This window comes from Sapajus apella, unplaced genomic scaffold, assembly GCF_009761245.1.
Source record: "Sapajus apella isolate SASKATOON/1434 unplaced genomic scaffold, GSC_monkey_1.0 scaffold27, whole genome shotgun sequence".
Lineage (NCBI taxonomy): Eukaryota > Metazoa > Chordata > Mammalia > Primates > Cebidae > Sapajus > Sapajus apella.
Window position 1 is genome coordinate 1,744,581 of NW_022436967.1, and position 21,340 is coordinate 1,765,920.

Genomic DNA, 21,340 nt, shown 5'->3' on the forward strand with positions numbered 1-21,340 from the left:
AAATAAAGGCGACCAGAAGTTGATTTAAAGTTTTTCTTCTGTAATTTGTCTCCCCTTTGTGATGGCACGCTCAGAGAAAGTGAATGCAGTAGATTGAAAGGCGGAGGGGGAGAAGGGAGGAAGAAGGAAGGAGCCGGGAAGGGCTGGCTCCCATCTCCTCCCCAGCCCCCACCAGCCCCTCTCCCCTTCTCCCCCTGGCGCCCCCAGCCCCCGCCTTCCTCCTTCTCCGTCTCTTTTCCCTCTCCCACCCTCCACTCTCCCCCTCCCTCCTTGGGTGACTCCATCAGCCTTTGATTTGGAAGCCCGCTGATTGGCTGGAAGCGATTCAACACACGCCGGGCAAGAGCTTTGTCTGAGTTGAAGTGAAGTTGTACAGATTTTAGACCGGAGTCAGCAATCACGGGTGTTTAGTCTGCAGCCGAGCCGCGAAAGGGAGAAGGAATCGCTCCGGAGAGACACAGCGCAGATTCCGCCGGCACCCTGCCGTAGATGGATTCCGACCACCCGAGGGAGAAAACGCGGAGGTGACACTCTTCTGCCTGGAAAGAGGACAAACGGCCAAACAAACGCAAGGACCGGACTCCATGCCGATGGTATCTGGAAGTCGTGACACGGTGTGTATAAAACAAAAGTTTGCGAGCTGTTAATTGCTGTGCTGTGTTGTTGAGAGACGCTTTCGAGTTCCAAGTACCAAATGTAGCCTTAAGTTGCCAAAGGAAGTTGAGGGAATTGCTTTGCTGTTTTAACTTGCTCTGTGAGGGAAATCTCGTAAACTGACCGATGCACCAAATGAATGCTAAAATGCACTTTAGGGTTGCTTTTGCACTCCTGATAGTATCTTTCAACCACGATGTACTGGGCAAGAATTTGAAATACAGGATTTATGAGGAACAGAGGGTTGGATCAGTAATTGCGAGACTATCAGAGGATGTGGCTGATGTTTTACTGAAGCTACCTAATCCTTCTACTGTTCGATTTCGAGCCATGCAGAGGGGAAATTCACCTCTACTTGTAGTAAATGAGGATACTGGGGAGATCAGCATAGGGGCTACAATTGACCGTGAACAACTATGCCAGAAAAACTTGAACTGTTCCATAGAGTTTGATGTGATCACTCTACCCACAGAGCATCTGCAGCTTTTCCATATTGAAGTCGAAGTGCTGGATATTAATGACAATTCTCCCCAGTTTTCAAGATCTCTCATACCTATTGAGATATCTGAGAGTGCAGCAGTCGGGACTCGCATTCCCCTGGACAGTGCATTTGATCCAGATGTTGGGGAAAATTCCCTCCACACCTACTCGCTCTCTGACAATGATTTTTTTAATATCGAGGTTCGGACCAGGACTGATGGAGCCAAGTATGCAGAACTCATAGTGGTCAGAGAGTTAGATCGGGAGCTGAAGTCAAGCTACGAGCTTCAGCTCACTGCCTCAGACATGGGAGTACCTCAGAGGTCTGGCTCTTCCATACTAAAAATAAGCATTTCAGACTCCAATGACAACAGCCCTGCTTTTGAGCAGCAATCTTATATAATACAACTCTTAGAAAACTCCCCGGTTGGCACTTTGCTCTTAGATCTGAACGCCACTGATCCAGATGAGGGCGCTAATGGGAAAATTGTATATTCCTTCAGCAGTCATGTGTCTCCCAAAATCATGGAGACTTTCAAAATTGATTCCGAAAGAGGACATTTGACTCTTTTCAAGCAAGTGGATTATGAAATCACCAAATCCTATGAGATTGATGTTCAGGCTCAAGATTTGGGTCCAAATTCAATCCCAGCTCATTGCAAAATTATAATTAAGGTTGTGGATGTTAATGACAATAAACCTGAAATTAACATCAACCTCATGTCCCCTGGAAAAGAAGAAATATCTTATATTTTTGAAGGGGATCCTATTGATACATTTGTTGCTTTGGTCAGGGTACAGGACAGAGATTCTGGGCTGAATGGAGAAATAGTTTGTAAGCTTCATGGACATGGTCATTTTAAACTTCAGAAGACGTATGAAAACAATTATTTAATCTTGACTAATGCCACGCTGGATAGAGAAAAGAGATCTGAATATAGTTTGACTGTAATTGCTGAGGACAAGGGGACACCCAGTCTCTCTACAGTAAAACATTTTACTGTTCAAATCAATGATATCAATGACAATCCACCCCACTTCCAGAGAAGCCGATATGAATTTGTAATTTCAGAAAATAACTCACCAGGGGCATATATCACCACTGTTACAGCCACAGATCCTGATCTTGGAGAAAATGGGCAAGTGACATACACCATCTTGGAGAGTTTTATCCTAGGAAGTTCCATAACTACATATGTAACCATTGACCCATCTAATGGAGCCATCTATGCCCTCAGAATCTTTGATCATGAAGAAGTGAGTCAGATTACTTTTGTGGTAGAAGCAAGAGATGGAGGCAGCCCGAAGCAACTGGTAAGCAATACCACAGTTGTGCTCACTATCATTGACGAAAATGACAATGTTCCTGTGGTTATAGGGCCTGCACTGCGTAATAATACGGCAGAAATCACCATTCCCAAAGGGGCTGAAAATGGCTTTCATGTCACAAGAATAAGGGCAATTGACAGAGACTCTGGTGTGAATGCTGAACTCAGCTGCTCCATAGTAGCAGGTAATGAGGAGAATATCTTCATAATTGATCCACGATCATGTGACATCCATACCAACGTGAGCATGGATTCTGTTCCCCACACAGAATGGGAGCTCTCAGTTATCATTCAGGACAAAGGCAATCCTCAGCTACATACCAAAGTCCTTCTGAAGTGCATGATCTTTGAATATGCAGAGTCAGTGACAAGTACAGCAATGACTTCAGTAAGCCAGGCATCCTTGGATGTCTCCATGATAATAATTATTTCCTTGGGAGCAATTTGTGCAGTTTTGTTGATTATTATGGTGCTATTTGCAACTAGGTGTAACCGTGAGAAAAAAGACACTAGATCCTATAACTGCAGGGTGGCGGAGTCAACTTACCAGCACCACCCAAAAAGGCCATCTCGGCAGATTCACAAAGGGGACATTACATTGGTGCCTACCATAAATGGGACTCTGCCCATCAGATCTCATCACAGATCGTCTCCATCTTCATCTCCTACCTTAGAAAGAGGGCAGATGGGCAGCCGGCAGAGTCACAACAGTCACCAGTCACTCAACAGCTTGGTGACAATCTCATCAAACCACGTGCCAGAGAATTTCTCATTAGAACTCACCCACGCCACTCCTGCTGTTGAGGTAAGATCTTAAACTGCATCAATTCATTGCACTGTTAAGTGTTAGTATTCAGGAGTTGGGTTTAACAGTTCTTAAATGTTTTCATTGATAAGTAACAATACTAATACCGTGCAAATTAAGCAGGAAACAAGTTACATTGTAAATATGTAGAAAAGATGCATACTTTAGCTTACTGTTTTTAGTTTTCCTTAAGTAATTAACTTGCATATAATATATATAATATTGAAAAATAAATTTGAAGCTCACAAAGGACTATGTAATTAGAGCCCCCTTACTTCCCAGATTAAAATAATGGGAAGCCAAAAAGTAGAGACTTGCTTTCTTTTCATAGTTATAGTCTTTGCTGAAAAAATAAAAAAAAAAAAAAACAAAAAAAAACAAAAAAAAAAAAAAACGAAGGCCTTCAGACATCTATATCAATGCATGCTGTGTTTGTCCAAGTTTGGACGATTTTCTGACATTTTTTAAACTACGTGTGCTATAGTGCTATATTTTACTGCATTTTCCATGTATTTTTACAGGTGGTCACTTTATCTGAACTGTAAAGAAAATAAATCAGTTATTTGAAAGGGAGTCTTCTTTCAAAAAGTAAAAGTCAGTTGTATTAGATCATCCAAATCTCTTGAGATATATTTTAGTTATAGTTGGTGGCTGGCTGCATGGTCTGACACAGGCCAGCATATGCAAATCCTTTAAATATTGATAATATATTCAATTACTTAGTTGAAATTAGCAAGTAACTGTTTTTTTCTTGCTTAAAGATTGTATGTGGAGGCTTGTTTCCAGGAATCAGGTCTGTCTATTTGGTTTCCAGCAGGTCTCTCAGCTTCTTTCAATGCTTCACCAGGGGCAATATCAGCCACGACCAAGTTTTCGAGGAAACAAATATTCCAGGAGCTATAGGTATGAAGTATTCTTGTGTTACCTATTAGATCTCAACATAAATGCTGAAGAATAAAAACTGTATTTTTCTTTTCTGATTTATCTTTCCAGGTATGCCCTTCAAGACATGGACAAATTTAGCTTGAAAGATAGTGGCCGTGGTGACAGTGAGGCAGGAGACAGTGATTATGATTTGGGGCGAGATTCTCCAATAGATAGGCTGCTGGGTGAAGGATTCAGCGACCTGTTTCTTACAGATGGAAGAATTCCAGCAGGTGAGGGGGTAGTGACAGACAAATTTTTCTTTTCAGGTTCACCCTGACACCAGTAAAATGAAAAATTTATCTCATGCTTATATTTCCTCTTTATTTGCCCATTGCACTAAAATATTTCTGTGTTATAGTATGTTCATCACTGTTAGTAATGAACAGAAACGGAAACATTTTAAAACTTTCTTAAATTTCATTAAGCAGTTGGTAGAGAAAGATTAAGCATGAGAGCTTCATAGGACAAGAATGAAGGGATGGGGAAAAAATTAAAGAAACAAACCACTTCCCTCCTCTTTCCACCTCATCCAATACTGCCATAGAACAACACTGTTGTGCAACTCTTTACAAAATTATTGGTTGGTGGTTTTTATTCAGCCAAACTGTTTGGGTACAGAGTGGTGAACTGGACTGTAATTTGGAGGATGCATTTCCTGTGATGGGCACCAACTCACAAAATCAGAGACTAAAATACACTAGAAATTGTACACCTCAAGCATCAAAAATAGGAGAAGGAATGCATCTTTGTAGGTGGTAAGCACAGGATATTTTTGCCACATTTCATTTTGCTATAGTGCAAGAGGAACAGGGACCCAAGAGAGGAATTTTTAAGTATACAGCTAGATAGAAGAGTTGCTATTAAGTTTCGAACCACATTTTCCTTGGAGTTTCTTCCCTCTAATTCTGCAATAGAAACCCTCTGAGCTGAGTAAATACTCATTACATGATCATAGCAGCCCTCTTACTAAAGATTGCAATATTAAATCAACCTTTGGAATACATAGGTGTGTTCCTTTGGCTACCTATATTTCCAAATTTCACTGAATGTGGAGCAAACGACTGCCATTTGATAAACGAAAGACAGAACAACACAATATCACCCATCTTAGTTCCGTCGCACGTCTATTTTTAAACACAGATAAATAAGAGAGCTTAGGAAATAAACATGATGGAGCCTCAGACAGCCACAGGAATTCCAGAAAATCAATATAGCTGACTCTGCATATCCGCAGGTTCCACATCCATAGATTCAACCAACTGTTAATTGAAAGTATTTGGATTAAACAACAAAGAACAGCAATACAACAGTAAAAAACAATACAAATAAACAATATAGAATAACAACTATTTACGTAGCATTTACATTTGTTAGGTATTGTTAGTGACCTAGAGAAGATTTAAAATATTTGGAAGGATGTATGTAGGCTCTATGTAACTGCAGTGCCACTTTATATCAGCAACACAATTTTGGTATCCACAGGGGGCCTGGACCAATCCCTTTGGATACTGAAGGACCACTGTAAATAGAAACTCCAGCACTCATAAGTGAAGTAGTGATAGGAGTATTAATACCCACAGGGGTATTAATATTAGGAATTGTAGCAGTAGTAGTTACCAACTATGCCCCCAGGTTTACTCCGGGCCCATGCAGAGTTCCACACCTGCACTGCTCTCCTAAGGCTTGGACTCAGGAATTAGTAGTAGCGACAGTAGTAACAGCCTTCTATTTTTTGATATTTGGGAACTGAAACTTATAAAGGTTAGAAAACGTATCTCAAATCAGGCAGTTTGTATGTGGTAGAGTGCAATTTGGACCAATCCCCACACTCCTCAAACACCAATCAAGTATGTGAAGTAACAGGTGTTTATTGTTGTTGTTGTAATTGTTTTTAAATAGAGTCCTAATTGTTCTTGTGTTCTAAAGACTTACTACCTACCCTGTAACTATTAAATGCTGATTATTTAATTCTGTTATTACAGTAATGGATATTATAATACATCTCACAGGATGAGGGTATAGGGAGGACTTCTAGAGACAATAAGGCGTACAGTGTACCTGGAGCCTCTTTGCATAGTCATGGTGCCCGTTTTTTTGTTTCTGTTTTTTAATGCATAGATTTTCTTGACCAATTTGAAGAGAAATCTCTGAAAATTTAGTGGAATGTATTTAGAACCAGACACTTTGCTCAGAGAGAATCAGTTTTATTCTTCTTACGTGTGTAATAAAGGAGCTGGCTAAATATAATTCTGTGATCCTGACAGATGCCTAATTTTGAGCATTAATCCTTGATTTTAAATAATGTAATTTCATTCCATTAAAGAGAATAATAACAATGTGGGCATGACATCAATATTGTGTTATATGTTTTTAGATTTGTATCAAGTTTATTCATCAAAATTTAAATTTATCAGCATAGGTAACTGAATAGCTGCTCTAATTACATAACCTTGGTATTTGAGGGACTAAATGATCCTAAAGTCCCTTTTAATTCTGAAATGTATAAATCTAATAGCTAATTATAAGGTTTTTTTTATTTTTAGGTCAAAGTTTTTCTTTTATTTTTTCGCATATTTTCTAAGTTACCCTCTCTATCTAAGTTTGTGGCAAGAAAGTTTTCTAGCATTTGGAGTAAGTAATAATAGTAATAATAGATGTTGAGGAATGAAGGCATTACGGAAACAATAGGTAGACAGATAAACTGTAGAAAACAGTGAATTGTGTTTATTGAGCAACTTAAGCTCCATCAATATCACACTTCTTTTCAAAATTAGAAGTTCACCTTTATATCATCATTAATAATTTCACTTAACATAGAGACACTTTTTAAAAAAACATTCTAATATTTGCACAATCACACTTAACCATGTGTGTACTTGGAGAGTTATTTTGCTTGCACATAACGCTGTAGTGCAACAAAATATAGTAAATGAATTTCTGCCTTGCTAAGTACCTGCCTTCATCTGTGGTGTGGTCAAGGCTATCCCAGAGGCAGAGAGCACCAGGAAGTCACCAGTGGTCCACAAAGTATACTCATGTTTGACTACTATAGACTGCAACGTGCATACTAAGTATCTATACAGAGATAACTATCCCTTATTTATGAGTATAATTTTGATGATACATATTCTAGTTGATTACTTACCCTGGCAACTCCTGGAGGCATATTAGGGCATAAAAGGTGTGCTTTGTAAATTTATACTCCCAGGAAATATCCAAGTAGAGAAAAATGTAAGCCCACATCCAAATGCCATTAAAAGAGATCAGCACAGTTTCCTAAGCATTTATATTTCTAGGACTTCAATGTCTTGTTCCAACTGGTTTTCTGCCTTAGACTATGAACAAATACAGATTATGTTATGTTGCATTGCCTGCCAACAGGGTCATTTCTGGTCATTCATGCTGTTAATTCCCACACAAATATCCGCACTTTGAGCAGTTATATCAGTATGCATTTTTTGTCTGTTGGCTCATGTTTGCCAATGTACTGTCTTACTCATTCAACTTTGAACTATAACAGTAAACATATGCCTGCAAATATGATTTTTCCATTGCATTCACTTCAGGATGATTTATACAGCCATTTGATTTCATTTCTTGTGATACTTATTTTTCTTGATTGAATCCGATACACTTTTCATCAGTCTGTCATCTCTGATTACTTACTTTAAACATTCTTTTTAAATTCGATGTTCTCTCCTTTCCCATGGCAGGTATCCTTTCTCATGGCAGCTATCCACAAAAGCTCATCTGTTCTGACCTTTCCTCCATGACGGTTTCGGTGTATCAGTATGCAATCTAATATTCACTCTCCAGTAGCTCCTCCCTTTGTCAAATCTTTCTTTCATACAGCTTGAACATTTTGAGAACATTTTAATTCACATTTTTTGGCTCAAAATCAATACTTAACTCTTGTCGCCCAGCAACACTGAACTAAACTATTTATCTTGGCATTCAAAGGGCAAAGGAATCCTCTCTTAGCTTATTAACCCTCAGTGTTGCCATCTTTGTATCTTTTATTATAGTTAGAAGCATCTCCTCACTTAACACACTGATGCTTTGCTCATGGTGTCCTTCCTACCTGAAAAACTGGCTTCTTGTCACTTTGTGTAACTGAATCCTATTCATCTTACAAAGTTTGTTTTAGGTGGCCTTTAACTGTTTCAGCCTCCACCTCCTCTGTTTTTTCCTTTCTTGACATACCCTTAGCATCATCTAGTTTGACACTTTACCTGTGTTTATGACCTCATTTGTTACACTTTGCTCAGAGCTGTATGTTAACATTTTGAGGGTAGGGTGCTATTGTTGAACTTCACATGTAGCAGACTCCTAATGGGTAAGTGCTTGATTACTTGATGACTAATGAGTTGATAGAAGCAAGGCATACATATTTCTTCTTGTGTATCGTATCTGCTTTCTACCCCACCAATAAGGTTCAGTACCGTGACAATATTCATACTCATCTGGTGCTAAAGAAGATGCTCTCCTTCCACCATATTACCCCTCCCCAGAGGACACTTAAGTACCTAGCAGGACTTTCAAGGAGCAACAGGAAGATTAGCCACTTGCACCACTTGTCAACAAGTCCTGATCACTGGGATATAGTATGGAACATTGATGGCACTGAATTACTTACACACTGAGGATGTTTTCAGTCAAGTCCCTGGGGATAAGGTTGACAATATCAATGAAGTTGCCAGAAATGCCCTCTTCTGACCATTACTCTTCTATTTCTGCTATTTTTGCCATCCTTTTCTCCATTAGTCTTTTCTCATCAATTTTTCTATTCTTTTTCATTTTTAAGTTAATTTATTATTTTATAATTAAAGCTCCACTTATTTATTAGGATGAAGTTGCAAATAACGTTCACTGTTTAAAAAAATTTCTATGACCAAAATGATTTTTGAGCATGAACTTTCATATTGCGTTAGTTACCCAGATTGTATTTTTGTATTGTGTTGTTGGTTATATGTTCATTTTATTTATGTCTCTAGAAAATTAGGGCATTTTCAGTATTCTTAGAAGCCTATGTAATTTCTCCTTTCCCTCCAATCATTAAGCATTAAATAAAGTGAATCAAACAACTAAGTCCTTCCCAAGCCTAAAACTACAGAGTTAAAGGAAAGAAAATAAATGAAGAAGTGTCAGCAGGTCTGTTCTTCTTCCTTCTGACAGGATATGAGTAAGACAATAGAGACAGGTCTAAGTTCCATTTACAGAGACCTGGGGAATTAAGAAGGAAAAAAAAAATCATTACCATCATGATTGCTATTTCACTGCTTAGAAAACCTCATTGCTGTTAAGGTATTCCAATTACTTTCAACCCCTTTGGTTTTGTCTACATCAAATTAAAAAGAAAAAACAGTTGGTAAATATTTCCAAGTAATAATAATGCATTAGATCAGGAAATCTAAACAAGCTTTTATTCTTAAATCATCCTTGCTCATTTAAATGTGACCTTTCATAACAAATTGCACCATTGTTCTTCATGTTTACTCTCTCTTTCCCCACCTTGATTCACATGGAATTAGTGTTTACACTTTTCTCCACTTTTTTTTCTGCTTTTTCTTATTTCTAGCTTTCCTAGTAATTCAGCTTTTTTCTCACTCACAATACTTGACATCATTTTTGTTCCTGAAATTATCCCCCTTTTCATTAAAACTTGAGGTACATATTTGGGATTCTTGCAGTTTAAGAACGGAATTATCTCAAAGATTCAAGCAGTAAAAAACAGCAATTTCTATACCTTCACTCAGAGAGCATTACTTCTTTTTTTTTTTTTTTTTTTTTTTTTTTTCAGAAAGTCAACTTATTTTCTTCTTGTTTCATTTAGAAAATAGGTAGTGAATACGTACCGTATGAAGGCACTTTACCAGGTGCTGGTGACCCACAGTAACTGCAATAGACAACTTGTTTCCTCTAATAAGAGATTGGGCATCCTTCAAGAATCACTCTTTTAGCAATAATTTGGGAAGAATAGGAATCTTTCTATAGTAGACAGATCTACAAAATTAGCTCTTAATATACAAGTATGGCAAATAACAACCTAATGTCCTTTTAAATTTAAGAGAATTATTTTGCATTTTCTGCATTCTGCTGTTTGCTCTAAAATGAAATCATAGTACTGAAGAGGCTTATTTCTCACTGAAATAAGTCAATGGTTTGTGGAGTATATTTTACATCTTTTCATTTCCTTGTCATGTAGTTTAGTTATTGTATTTGCCAAATACAGAGAATTTTTTTCCTCTTTATTTTCCTGTTTTCCTCATTTCATCTATTTTTTTTCCTATGGGTGTGGCCACTCATATTTCAATAGAGCATTAGAACCTCTGTAAGAACTAAGGAATGGATTTTTCATATTGGTTATTTTTTGATGACATTGTCATATATTTGAATATAAATATATTTTGAACCTTTAAAAGAAAACTTCTTAACAGGGTAATTACAGGTGCCCACCTAGTAGCAGAGGAAATTTTTCACTACTGTTTTAATTAATAAGTAAATAAATAATTTGTAATATCTTTAAAAGAGATTAGTAAGTATAATTACCTGATAGTTTATTATATTCTCATTGCTTCCATTAAAATCAAAGTAAGTCTGATAGGCCTTAATGTTGAGAAAGTTACACAAAGGTATGTATTCCACAAGAATTGTATGGGTGGCATTCTAAAGTTATAGGTTTCACGTTACAAGTCTATTCTTTAGAATTTATGTTCAGCATTTATTTCATCACTCACACCTGGTTCTTCCCATGTATACGTTAGCCCATCTTCTCAGTATTCGAATAGCAGAATATTCTTATTTGATCAATAAGGAAAAAAGCACGCCGGCAGATAAGACTTATGTAGGTCTATAAAACTAGTGTTCAAATTAAAGTCATAATTGTAGTCCAGCTTAGGTGTATAATAATGGGTTAGCTTCATGGAAATAGTTTCAAACTGTCCCATTCTATTTTTTTATTATAAAATTACATTTTTCCATCATTTTGAATCGTGCTAAGTACAATAATGAATCCCCATTGTTTTTCTTGAGCGCAGCTATGAGACTGTGCACGGAAGAGTGCAGGGTCCTGGGACACTCTGACCAGTGCTGGATGCCACCGCTGCCCTCACCGTCTTCTGATTATAGGAGTAACATGTTCATTCCAGGAGAAGAATTCCCAGCACAACCCCAGCAGCAGCATCCACATCAGAGTCTTGAGGATGACGCTCAGCCTGCAGATTCCGGTGAGAAGAAGAAGAGTTTTTCCACCTTTGGGAAGGACTCCCCAAGCGATGAGGACTCTGGGGATACCAGCACATCATCTCTGCTCTCGGAAATGAGCAGTGTGTTCCAACGCCTCTTACCCCCTTCCCTGGACACCTATTCTGAATGCGGTGAGATGGATCGGTCCAACTCCCTGGAACGCAGGAAGGGACCCTTGCCAGCCAAAACTGTGGGTTACCCACAGGGAGTAGCGGCATGGGCAGCCAGTACACATTTTCAAAACCCCACCAACAACTGTGGGCCCCCACTTGGAACTCACTCCAGTGTGCAGCCTTCTTCAAAATGGCTGCCAGCCATGGAGGAGATCCCTGAAAATTATGAAGAAGATGATTTTGACAATGTGCTCAACCACCTCAATGATGGGAAACACGAACTCATGGATGCCAGTGAACTGGTGGCAGAAATTAACAAACTGCTTCAAGATGTCCGCCAGAGCTAGGAGATTCTAGTGAAGCATTTTTGTTTCCATGTATGTGGAAATAAGGAACAATAGCAGCAACAAAAAACCCTGAAAGAACTGGCATTGCCAAATAGTTGCATTTATCATAAATGTGTCTGTGTATATTGAATATTAAATACTGTATTTTCGTATGTACACAATGCAAGTGTGATTATTTTAATCTGTATTTTAAAAATACATTTGTACCTTATATTTATGTGTAATTTAACAAACAAATTTTATTTTTTTACTCCCATGACAGACATGTTTTTCCTAATCATGTAGAAACTAGCCACTGTTCAAATCTGATATACTATTCTACCACAAAATGTAATGGCACTGCTTAGATTAGTTTGGTTGGGGAAGAATTATTATGCTGTGTGAACAATCCCGCTAAAGCATTATACAATTCTTAATTCCACTAAGCGATCCCCACTTTTTTCAATAACTTTTTAGAAATTAAGAATCATTAAAATTGTTAAGCTATTTTATGATTATTTTCACTGCTCTCTATTAGCCCCAATAGTTGAACTCTTACAGCAAAATCGAAACATAAAGCGAAAGTCTATTTCAGGACTGAGAAATATCTGAAGGTTATTTATTAGATGACTATCTCAAATGAATTTTTTATAGACAATGATGAAAACAGAGCTAAAGTCATTGTTTCCTGACTCCCCTACTATTCCAGGCCACCACACTGGCCTGTTCCTGAGAATATTTCTCTTACAGTATTATTACCTACTTGTAATTAGGGTAAAAAAATAAAACTTATTCCATCCTTGTAATATGAAGCATGTTCCAAGGAAATGGAATCTGTCCTTTAAATAGACAACAGTATGTATTCTAAAGGCATAAAGTATTAATGGATAAAAACTGTTATGTCGGTGTCTCTCCTAGGGTAGCAAATATAATTGATTTATTCTGAACCCATTCTATTTGAATCTTTCCCTTTCCTCTCACAATACTTGAACATTTTAACCTTTTGGAATGTTGTCTTTTTTTTGTTATAACTATTCATTTTTAGCTTTTGTCTCCAGTGCATGATCTCATATTTTTGCTTTTATTTTTAGTATAAGAACATTTATAAAATCACATTTGTGTTATGGAAGTTGTTTTATTTGTTGTGTGGCAAATGAGAAATTCTTTATTTATTGTGCTGTGATCTCTCTGTGTGGAATGCCTTGGTAAGAGAGATGTTTCTTATGACTATTATCATTTCTGACCAAGCTTCTATTAATGTTATTTCTAATAATACACTATCTTGATTGTACTCTCCAGAAAATTTTACTGTCAGTGAAAATAAAAGGAAAATTAAAGTAAAGCTAAGGAACTAAAAGTCAGAGTCCTGGTCCTACGTATTTGCCCAAAAGCTTGGTATGCAGCATCCCCTTCCTGAGAGGGTGATTTCAGTGTTGAGTTTCAAATAATAAACAGGCAACATTCAGTTGGCTTGGCAAACAAGAAGCACACAATGGAAAAGGAATGAGTTTGAGACCTGTAATGGGAATGAAAGTAGAGGCCATATTCCAGCTTAATAACTTAAATGCATTTGGGGAATAAAGAAAAAAGAGTAAGAAAGAAATAACTGCGTGAATATTTTTCAAATTACAAAAGAAAAATACTTTCTCAGAACATTTTGTATTAAATTGTGCAGGATAAAAAGGTATCCTTACAATGTTTCCAGGAGGCAAAAATATTATCCTCCTTGGCTTGTTAGTAGGGAATTGAAATACTGGGTAGGTTAAGTAACTGAAAAGTGGCTAAAACTCAGTTATATGAATTCTCCAATGAGTTCCACATTAAATAGTATATATTACCTCTTTCAACAGGCACATTTTCCTTTTTAAGAGGGATTGCAATCACAAGTGAAATTTCAGTTTATTTTTCAGTAGATTACACACACAAAAGCTAACCATATTTAAATACATTCTGCCTTTCATCTTCACTTCCTTTCAGTATATATTACCATTAAGAAAAAGACTTTTACATTCTCAGTGCTCTTAATTTAAAGCACCAGCAGTAATATGGGAAGCTATGCTGAAAATCGCTATTTTGAATAATGTGAAGTAAATAAAATGCAATATTTCATTTAACACAAAACTTTGTATACTGTCCATATTCTAAGAATTTCCTGTCTCAAATTCCCCTGCTTCTCCAGCCTTCTCTGTTTATTATTGTTTCCCATGTCCCCAGACTCAAAGAATATAAGGGCAAGATTTCAGCGTTTTGTTTCTGTTACTTTCACCAATCTTTTAGTGAAAGCTGGGATGTCTGATGCTATCATAGCAACCTAATGGCTTATCAAGATTATATCGCCACTTTTTTTGATAGCCTACCCCTCCTCAAATTGCAAAAACCAAAAAGCACTTAATCATTCTTTCCTCCATTTATTATTTTAATCCCTGTAGCTCCACTGGATTATTTGAAATGTTCTTCAATGATAATCATATATTAAGGAAATTATCTTCCAAAAATGTAACTCAAAATTGAACCTGTTGCTTAACAAATCCTCCTAAAATGTTTGTTTATAGAATGATTAGAATTAGCTTTCTTCAAATTCTTACAAGTTTTTAACATTGATATTCATTTCTCATTGATTTATTTATTAATGTTAGCAGATGGGGCTTATAACATTGTTAATCATTTAAATTATTGCTCCTCCTGTCACAAATATGTTAAATTTGCCATTTACCTATAGATAATTATTAAGGTAAAGATGAGTAAGTTATTGTCTTATTGAAGTCACTGAAGAAGTCACATTTATGAATATCAGCTTAGTTTTCTTGTTTCATTGTTTTGATACTGGTCAGAAAATATTCAAAGATGAATTTGAAATATTGACACATTAAAATTTAAACAATTGTAGATCTATTCCCAAAATAAGCAATATTATACTGTGTTACTCATACAGGTCAAAAATGCATTGTCTGACATGGCAGCTTTCAACTTGGCAGAAACTCACGAAACTGTCCCAACACTGTCTTACATGTTTTCAAATTTCTGTTCCATTTCAGTATATCTGGACAATGTATCATCACAGTATGAAAAATTAAGAATACTCTGAGCTCTGAATAAGCAATAACTATTGCTGTATAACAATTAAAATCTGCCAGGCGTGGTGGCTCATGCCTGTAATCCCAGCACTTTGGGAGGCGGAGGTGGGCAGATCACCTAAGGTCAGGAGTTTGAGACAAGCCTGGCCAACCTAGTGAAATTCACTGTCTCCACTAAAAACACAAAAATTAGGCAGGTGCGGTGGCACACACCCGTAATCCCAGCTAATTGAGAGGCTGAGGAAGGAGAATTGCTTGAACCTGGGGGTGGAGGTTGCAGTGAGCTAAGATCACATCACTTCACTCCAGCCTGGGCTAGAGAGTAAGACTCTGCTGGAAAAAAATAAAATAAAATAAAACCCAACTATATGGGTCCAGGCGTGGTGGTCCACACCTGTAATCCCAGCACTTTGGGAGGCTGAGGCAGGCAGATCATCTGAGGTCAGGAGTTAAAGACCAGCCTGACCAACATAGTGAAACCAATTCTCTACTAAAAATATAAAAATTAGCCATGCATGATGGTACACACCTTAATCCCAGCTACTGGGGAAGTTGAGGCAGGGAGAATTGCTTAAACCCGGGAGGAGGTTGCAGTGAACCAAGATCAAGCCACTACACAGTAAAAGCAGCACAGTGAGACTTCATCTCAAAAAAAAAAAAAAAAAAAAAAAAAATCCAACCGTATGAAAGTCTTAAAGATTTATGTCAATTTTAAAAAGAATAAAAATAGTGCAGACATTTTAAAAGAGTCAGCACATTTGAATTCCTTAATTGCTGGTTGAATGCCCAAAACAAAGTCACCTTTACATTTATAAACTGTTTTAGGTTGTGAAAGTGTAAGGTGCCATACTGATTGTAATCATTTAAAATGTTTGGATTTCTCTGTGAATGATAGCCATAATACTGGATGCGTACATCAAATGAAGTTTTAATTTGATAAATTAGGCTATTTGGGCCACTGAAGTATAGTCTGGTTCAGTCAAGTTCCTAGAATAAACCCAGTCACTGTTTTTGAGATAATTAAATGATATTTACATGGAAATTGAAAATATTGTATTGCCTAAATTGTGGTTTTATTCTTTATCTGTGTAACTAGAGACCATAGTCAAGTACATACATACCAGAAAAAATAGGGACCCTTAATATAATCTAATCCAAAAAATAATTAAACAGGTAGGCACCATGTAACAGATGTGTAAGTGGTAGTATATATTTCTTATTAATTTATTATATTTTTATTATATGCTAGCATGTACAACTTGTAGCACTGTTAAACAAATTTTATGAGAAGACAGCATCACAAAAATTGCTACCAAAATTTACATACTTTCTGACTTTTAAAATTGCAATAGCACATCCTACTCTGGCATTTTAAAATAATAGTTTTCTATTTCCTTTTATGACTTCTGCAAGACACTCCAAATTCTTGTTTGCTTTCTCTGATTTTATCTCTTCAATTTATTTATTTAATGGTATTCTTCCTTGATAATTCATGCTACTGTCCACACTTTATAGCACTGATCTCCCAATTTTCAAATGTGTAGAGTTCCTTGTATAACCACCTCGATTTTATAATTTTTTTCTTATGTCTTTTCTTTGTTATCGATATAATAGTGATCATAATTTTGATATATAAAGCTAATACATTTGTTCTCAATAAACCTTTCTCCTATGATTCATTGGTTTAATGAGAAGGTAAATTCATGCAATCAAGAACAGAGGGTCATTTCTTTTTTTTCTAAGTTTTAAATTACATGTTTTCGAGTGCCTAGAAATAAACTAGCATAGAAAACTTGGCTTATTAAGGGAGGAAATCATTTTCTTAATGTAAAACACTTCTCTTTGTGTATTAAGGGTTGGAATGATGAGATTGGAATTTTACCATAAATCAAAGTGAAGTGCAGGAAGAAAACAGAATAGTAAGAAAGGCCCCTTGCTACAGAACAGAATGATAACTTAGCTAATTTGGAGAGTACAAAGCCCTAGGGGTAAATAAATTGAGAAGGGTAAAATGAAATGTTAGTATATTTTTTATGTACCACAGCCAGTGATCTCTAGAAAAAATTACAGAACAAAACTTTGAAAAAGATCATTTTTGTTTCCCTGACCCTCATGGCAAAGCAGTGCAGACTTGGAAGGAAGTGGTGCCAAGGTGTGTGTACTTCTGGGAAACTTCTTCCTCCTCAGGGCCTTTGGATGGATGTGTGGCCTATGAGAGACTCAGACTTTCTTCCTTGCTGAAATGGGGGAGGGGCTGATACTATAAGCCATATTATATTTCAAAGTGCTTTTATCTAAATGAAGGCAAGCTTTCTAAAAGCCCCAGGTACATTCCTGTTTTATTAAAAGGTACATTCTGCAGCTTAAAATAGCTAACCACAAAATATTCTAGAAATAAGAAGCATAGACCTTTCATTTGGAAGTAGGCCTTTGTGTTAGACAGTGCTTTAGGTTCTAAATTATCTACAAAACTTCCAGTAAATCTTGTTACATACGATGTAATAAATCCCAAATATGCAACTAATAACGTTTTATGAATTCTAACCAGAAAAATGTTTTGCCAGTCCCTGCTTTGTGATTTGTATTTCTTCTGCAACCTCATGCCTGGAGGCTGTCAGTGTGGATTTTGTGAGCTTCCTCTACAGACTTTTGGTATTTGCTAAGAGTTTTGGATGGCAAATACGTGGGATGGTAATGAACAAAGTGTCTCTATGGGAAAGGGCTACCGTGGACCAGCTGCCTCACGGACTCAGTCCTTCACTGCTTTTTCTCCCATGACTTTGTCCTCATTTTCTCCTTGGGTGGCATCTTAGCAGAAGGGCAGTATTTCATCATTCCTTTGTTCAACAAGTATTTGTTGTGTGCTTACTATATCTGAGACACTGTTCTAAGTGTGTTATGGTACAATGATGAACCGAACAGACAAAAGAGGGAGGAAAAGCAAAGCCTGCAGTACCAGTCCACGACTGTCATGACAGGCCAGGTCTACACTATCATACAAGTACAGGTGGACAATTCCCATCAGGTGTAATGAGCAACAGAAGGACAGAGACATGACCCGAGGCCCTGCTTTGCTTACCAGTGCATCTCTCAACCATTACAGATGCTCAACAACTATGTTGAATATGTGAATGACTGTGTGATTCATGTTGAATCCATACGCTACCTAGGGAGAAAGACTAAAAATATGACTGCATTCTTACCATTAAAAACTAAGTTATGGCCAGGCACAGTGGCTCAGGCCTGTAATTTCAGCACTTTGGGAGGCTGAGGTCGGTGGATCACGAGGTCAGGAATTCGAGACCAGCCTGGCCAAGATGGTGAAACCTCGTCTCTACTAAAAAATACAAAAATTAGCCTGGCGCTATGGCAGGCACCTGTAATCCCAGCTTCTTGGGAGTCTGAGGTACAAGAATCGCTTGAACCTGGGAGGCAGAAGTTGCAGTGAGCTGAGATCTAGCCTGGGGAACAGAGCAAGACTTGGTCTCAAAAAAAAAGAGTCATTACCCAAATGTTCTTAATTATTAAAGCAAATGAAACTAGAATAACATTAATTGACAGCATTCAGTGAGTGTTTTCTGCCAGCAGGAGGAATTGGAAATCAAGAAACACTGGGACCAGAAAGAAGTATATATATATCTATTTCTTTTTCACTTTTCTAAGGACAATTCAGATACTTGGAATATTTGCCCTTTTCTCTGGGCATTTTTTTCTAGATTCGGTGGAGTAATAGAAATTTCTAAGTTGATATTTTAGCTCCACCCTTTATGGCACTATGACTGGTCATGTCACATAACAAGTGTATAATTTGATTTCCACATTTGTACTGCAATTTAAATAACAGGAATAACACTAATCCCCTCAAAGGACTGCTGTATTGGTCAAGTCAAACAAAAATATGAAATCTAAGTAAGAATAAGGACATGGGAGAATTTATAATAGGAATCATTTGTTTTCTTGTGTCATTTTTCTGCAAAAAGGCTCATCAGATCAGGTGTAGTTGTAGAAAATTAAATTAAAAGATTCTTTTTATCTGAGATTTCACCACTTACAATTTTTTTCTATCCATTTGTAAATGGATGAAAATAAAAAAAATTATATAAAAAGTAGAAATTACAGTCAAAGTTGGCATTAGTTGGGAAAGGCTAACAGTTACAAAAGATAAACTCAAAATGAATAACTTTTCATAGATAGGAGAAGTTTCTTTCTGCACACGTAACAGTCCATCTTAAGTGAAAGAAAAATTTCTGAGAGAGCAACCTTTCTTCACGAGACCTTTTGGGGACCAGTACCATAGAAACTCTACCATCACTGACCCATCATTTGGAAGGGATCTCATTTCTAACCAGGCACAAGGGAAATGATCATGGAGAAATACAACTAGGAGGTCATTGGGGACCAGCCTGAAAGTGTCATATGTTCCTTCTACTGATAGCTCATTTTCTGGAAAGAGTCACCCGACCGCATAGGGAGGCTAATGCTGGCCACTGTATTCTGATGAGCCATGCTGTTCCTACAACACAATCTTTAGGAGTTTTAGCACCTTCAAAATGCCACTACAAGTTATTTATATAACTTCTACTGTAACTTCTACTTCTCTAAGTTCCACATTAGAATCTCAATATTTAGGCCGGGTGCGGTGGCTCATGCCTGTAATCCCAGCACTTTGGGAGGCCGAGGTGGGTGGACCATGAGATCAGGAGTTTTAGACAAGCCTGACCAACATGGTGAAACCTCGCCTCTAAAAAAAAAAAAAAAGTGAATTAAAAAAAAATTAGCTGGGTGTGGTGGCACATGCCTGTAATCCCAGCTACTGAGGAGGCTGAGACAGGAGAATTTCCTGAAACTGGGAGGCGGAGGTTGCAGTGAGCCAAGATCGTGCCACTGCACTCCAGCCTGGGCGACAGAGTGAGGCTTCGTCTGAAAAAAAAGAATCTCAATACCTAAGGAGAAGGAAGAGTATGTTTTCATTTTCTGTTTATTTTTGTTTCTACAGAGACTAGTAGAGTTTTGACCTATCAAAGGTACTCAATCAGTAACTAAACATACAAGGATAAAAGAATACCATTTAAATCCTACATAGACCCTTCACAGCAACCTTTAAACGGCTGGAGATGGAGGGTGAGGGCAGGGAGTAGACTATGACAGGGATGGGTTAGGATATATAGTGATTATCAGAACCAACGACTTTTCAAAATAAATGTGACTACTTGTTCCCTAATTCTGCTAGATATTGGAAAAGTGAGTCCCTGATTGTGGGGGTGGAGGTTAGGGGGCATGGATCCTGCAAAGCAGATTGAGGGAAATTTTTAAAGTAAAGAAGGTGCTCTTTATCCGATTGGGGGCAGTACATCACATTTGTCAAAGCTCATCAAAATGTACATTTAACATCTGTGCATTTTGTATGTAAATCTTATTGTATATGAATCATACCTTTATTGAAAAAATTGAAAAATAATTCACAACTTAAAAAATGAATAAGCAAAAATAGAGAAAAATATGAGGACTTCTCACTGAATTCAAAATCTATTTTAATTTTTAAAATTTTTATTTATTTATTTTTTATATTTAGAGATGAGATCTCACTATGTTGCCCAGGCTGGTGCCAAACTCCTGGCCTGAAGGGATCCTCCTGCCATCAGCCTCCCAAATAGTTGGGATTACAGGCATGAACCACCATGTCTAGCCAAATCTATTTGTGTCTAATTCAATAAGAAGACACTTCAGGGAAAATCTTCAACAGTGTATTCTCTATGATGTTGCATTGGAAACAACTCAGTTCTTCAACCCTATCTTATTTCTTTTATACATTAGGATTCTTAGGGGAGAGGGTGCCTATTTAGAGCTAATTAATGTCATCTCTGTACCATGAGTTGTGACAAAGGGAATAGTGCTGAAGAAACTATCATAAACATTGAAGCCCAAACTTCAATTAAGGAGCCTCTCTATATTTAGGAAAAATCTCATAATTTTGTTTCATTTTGACAGAATGCAAATTGTGCTTGTCACACAAAAGAAAAATCTGCATCCATTGTCAGGATAGCAAATATTATGGGAAAGTTGGTATACAAAACAACCCTAATTTGGGGTTGAGATTGAGACAGAGAGAGAGAAATATTTACGATGTATGCAAGAGAGAGAATTCTTTTTGTTGTTGTTGTTTTTGTGGTTTTGTTTTGTTTTGTTTTTGAGAGGGAGTCTTGCTCAGTTGCCCAGGCTAGATCTTAGCTCACTGCAACCTCCGACTTCCAGGTTCAAGTGATTCTCTTGCTTCAGCCTCCGAAGTAGCTGGGACTACAGGCGTGCACCATCAGGCCTGGCTAATTGTTTGTAGTTTTTTTCATAGAGACGGGGTTTTGCCATGTTGTCCAGGCTGGTCTTGAACTCC

General features: G+C 37.2%; 1 protein-coding gene across 2 annotated transcripts; it reads left to right on the plus strand.

The window, feature by feature from the left end:
• The first annotated feature begins 317 nt into the window (after positions 1–317).
• Positions 318–13,231, plus strand: PCDH18 (protocadherin 18). Of its 2 annotated transcripts, none has more exons than XM_032292275.1 (4): positions 318–3,267; positions 4,082–4,170; positions 4,261–4,424; positions 11,232–13,231. In XM_032292275.1, exons 1-4 carry the CDS (start codon positions 781–783, stop codon positions 11,897–11,899), a joined length of 3,408 nt encoding a protein of 1,135 aa, XP_032148166.1. In that variant the 5' UTR covers positions 318–780; the 3' UTR covers positions 11,900–13,231. The 2 variants fall into 2 exon arrangements, with proteins under 2 accessions (XP_032148166.1, XP_032148168.1); XM_032292277.1 differs by having other exon boundaries at positions 4,085–4,170.
• The last annotated feature ends 8,109 nt before the right edge of the window (positions 13,232–21,340 follow it).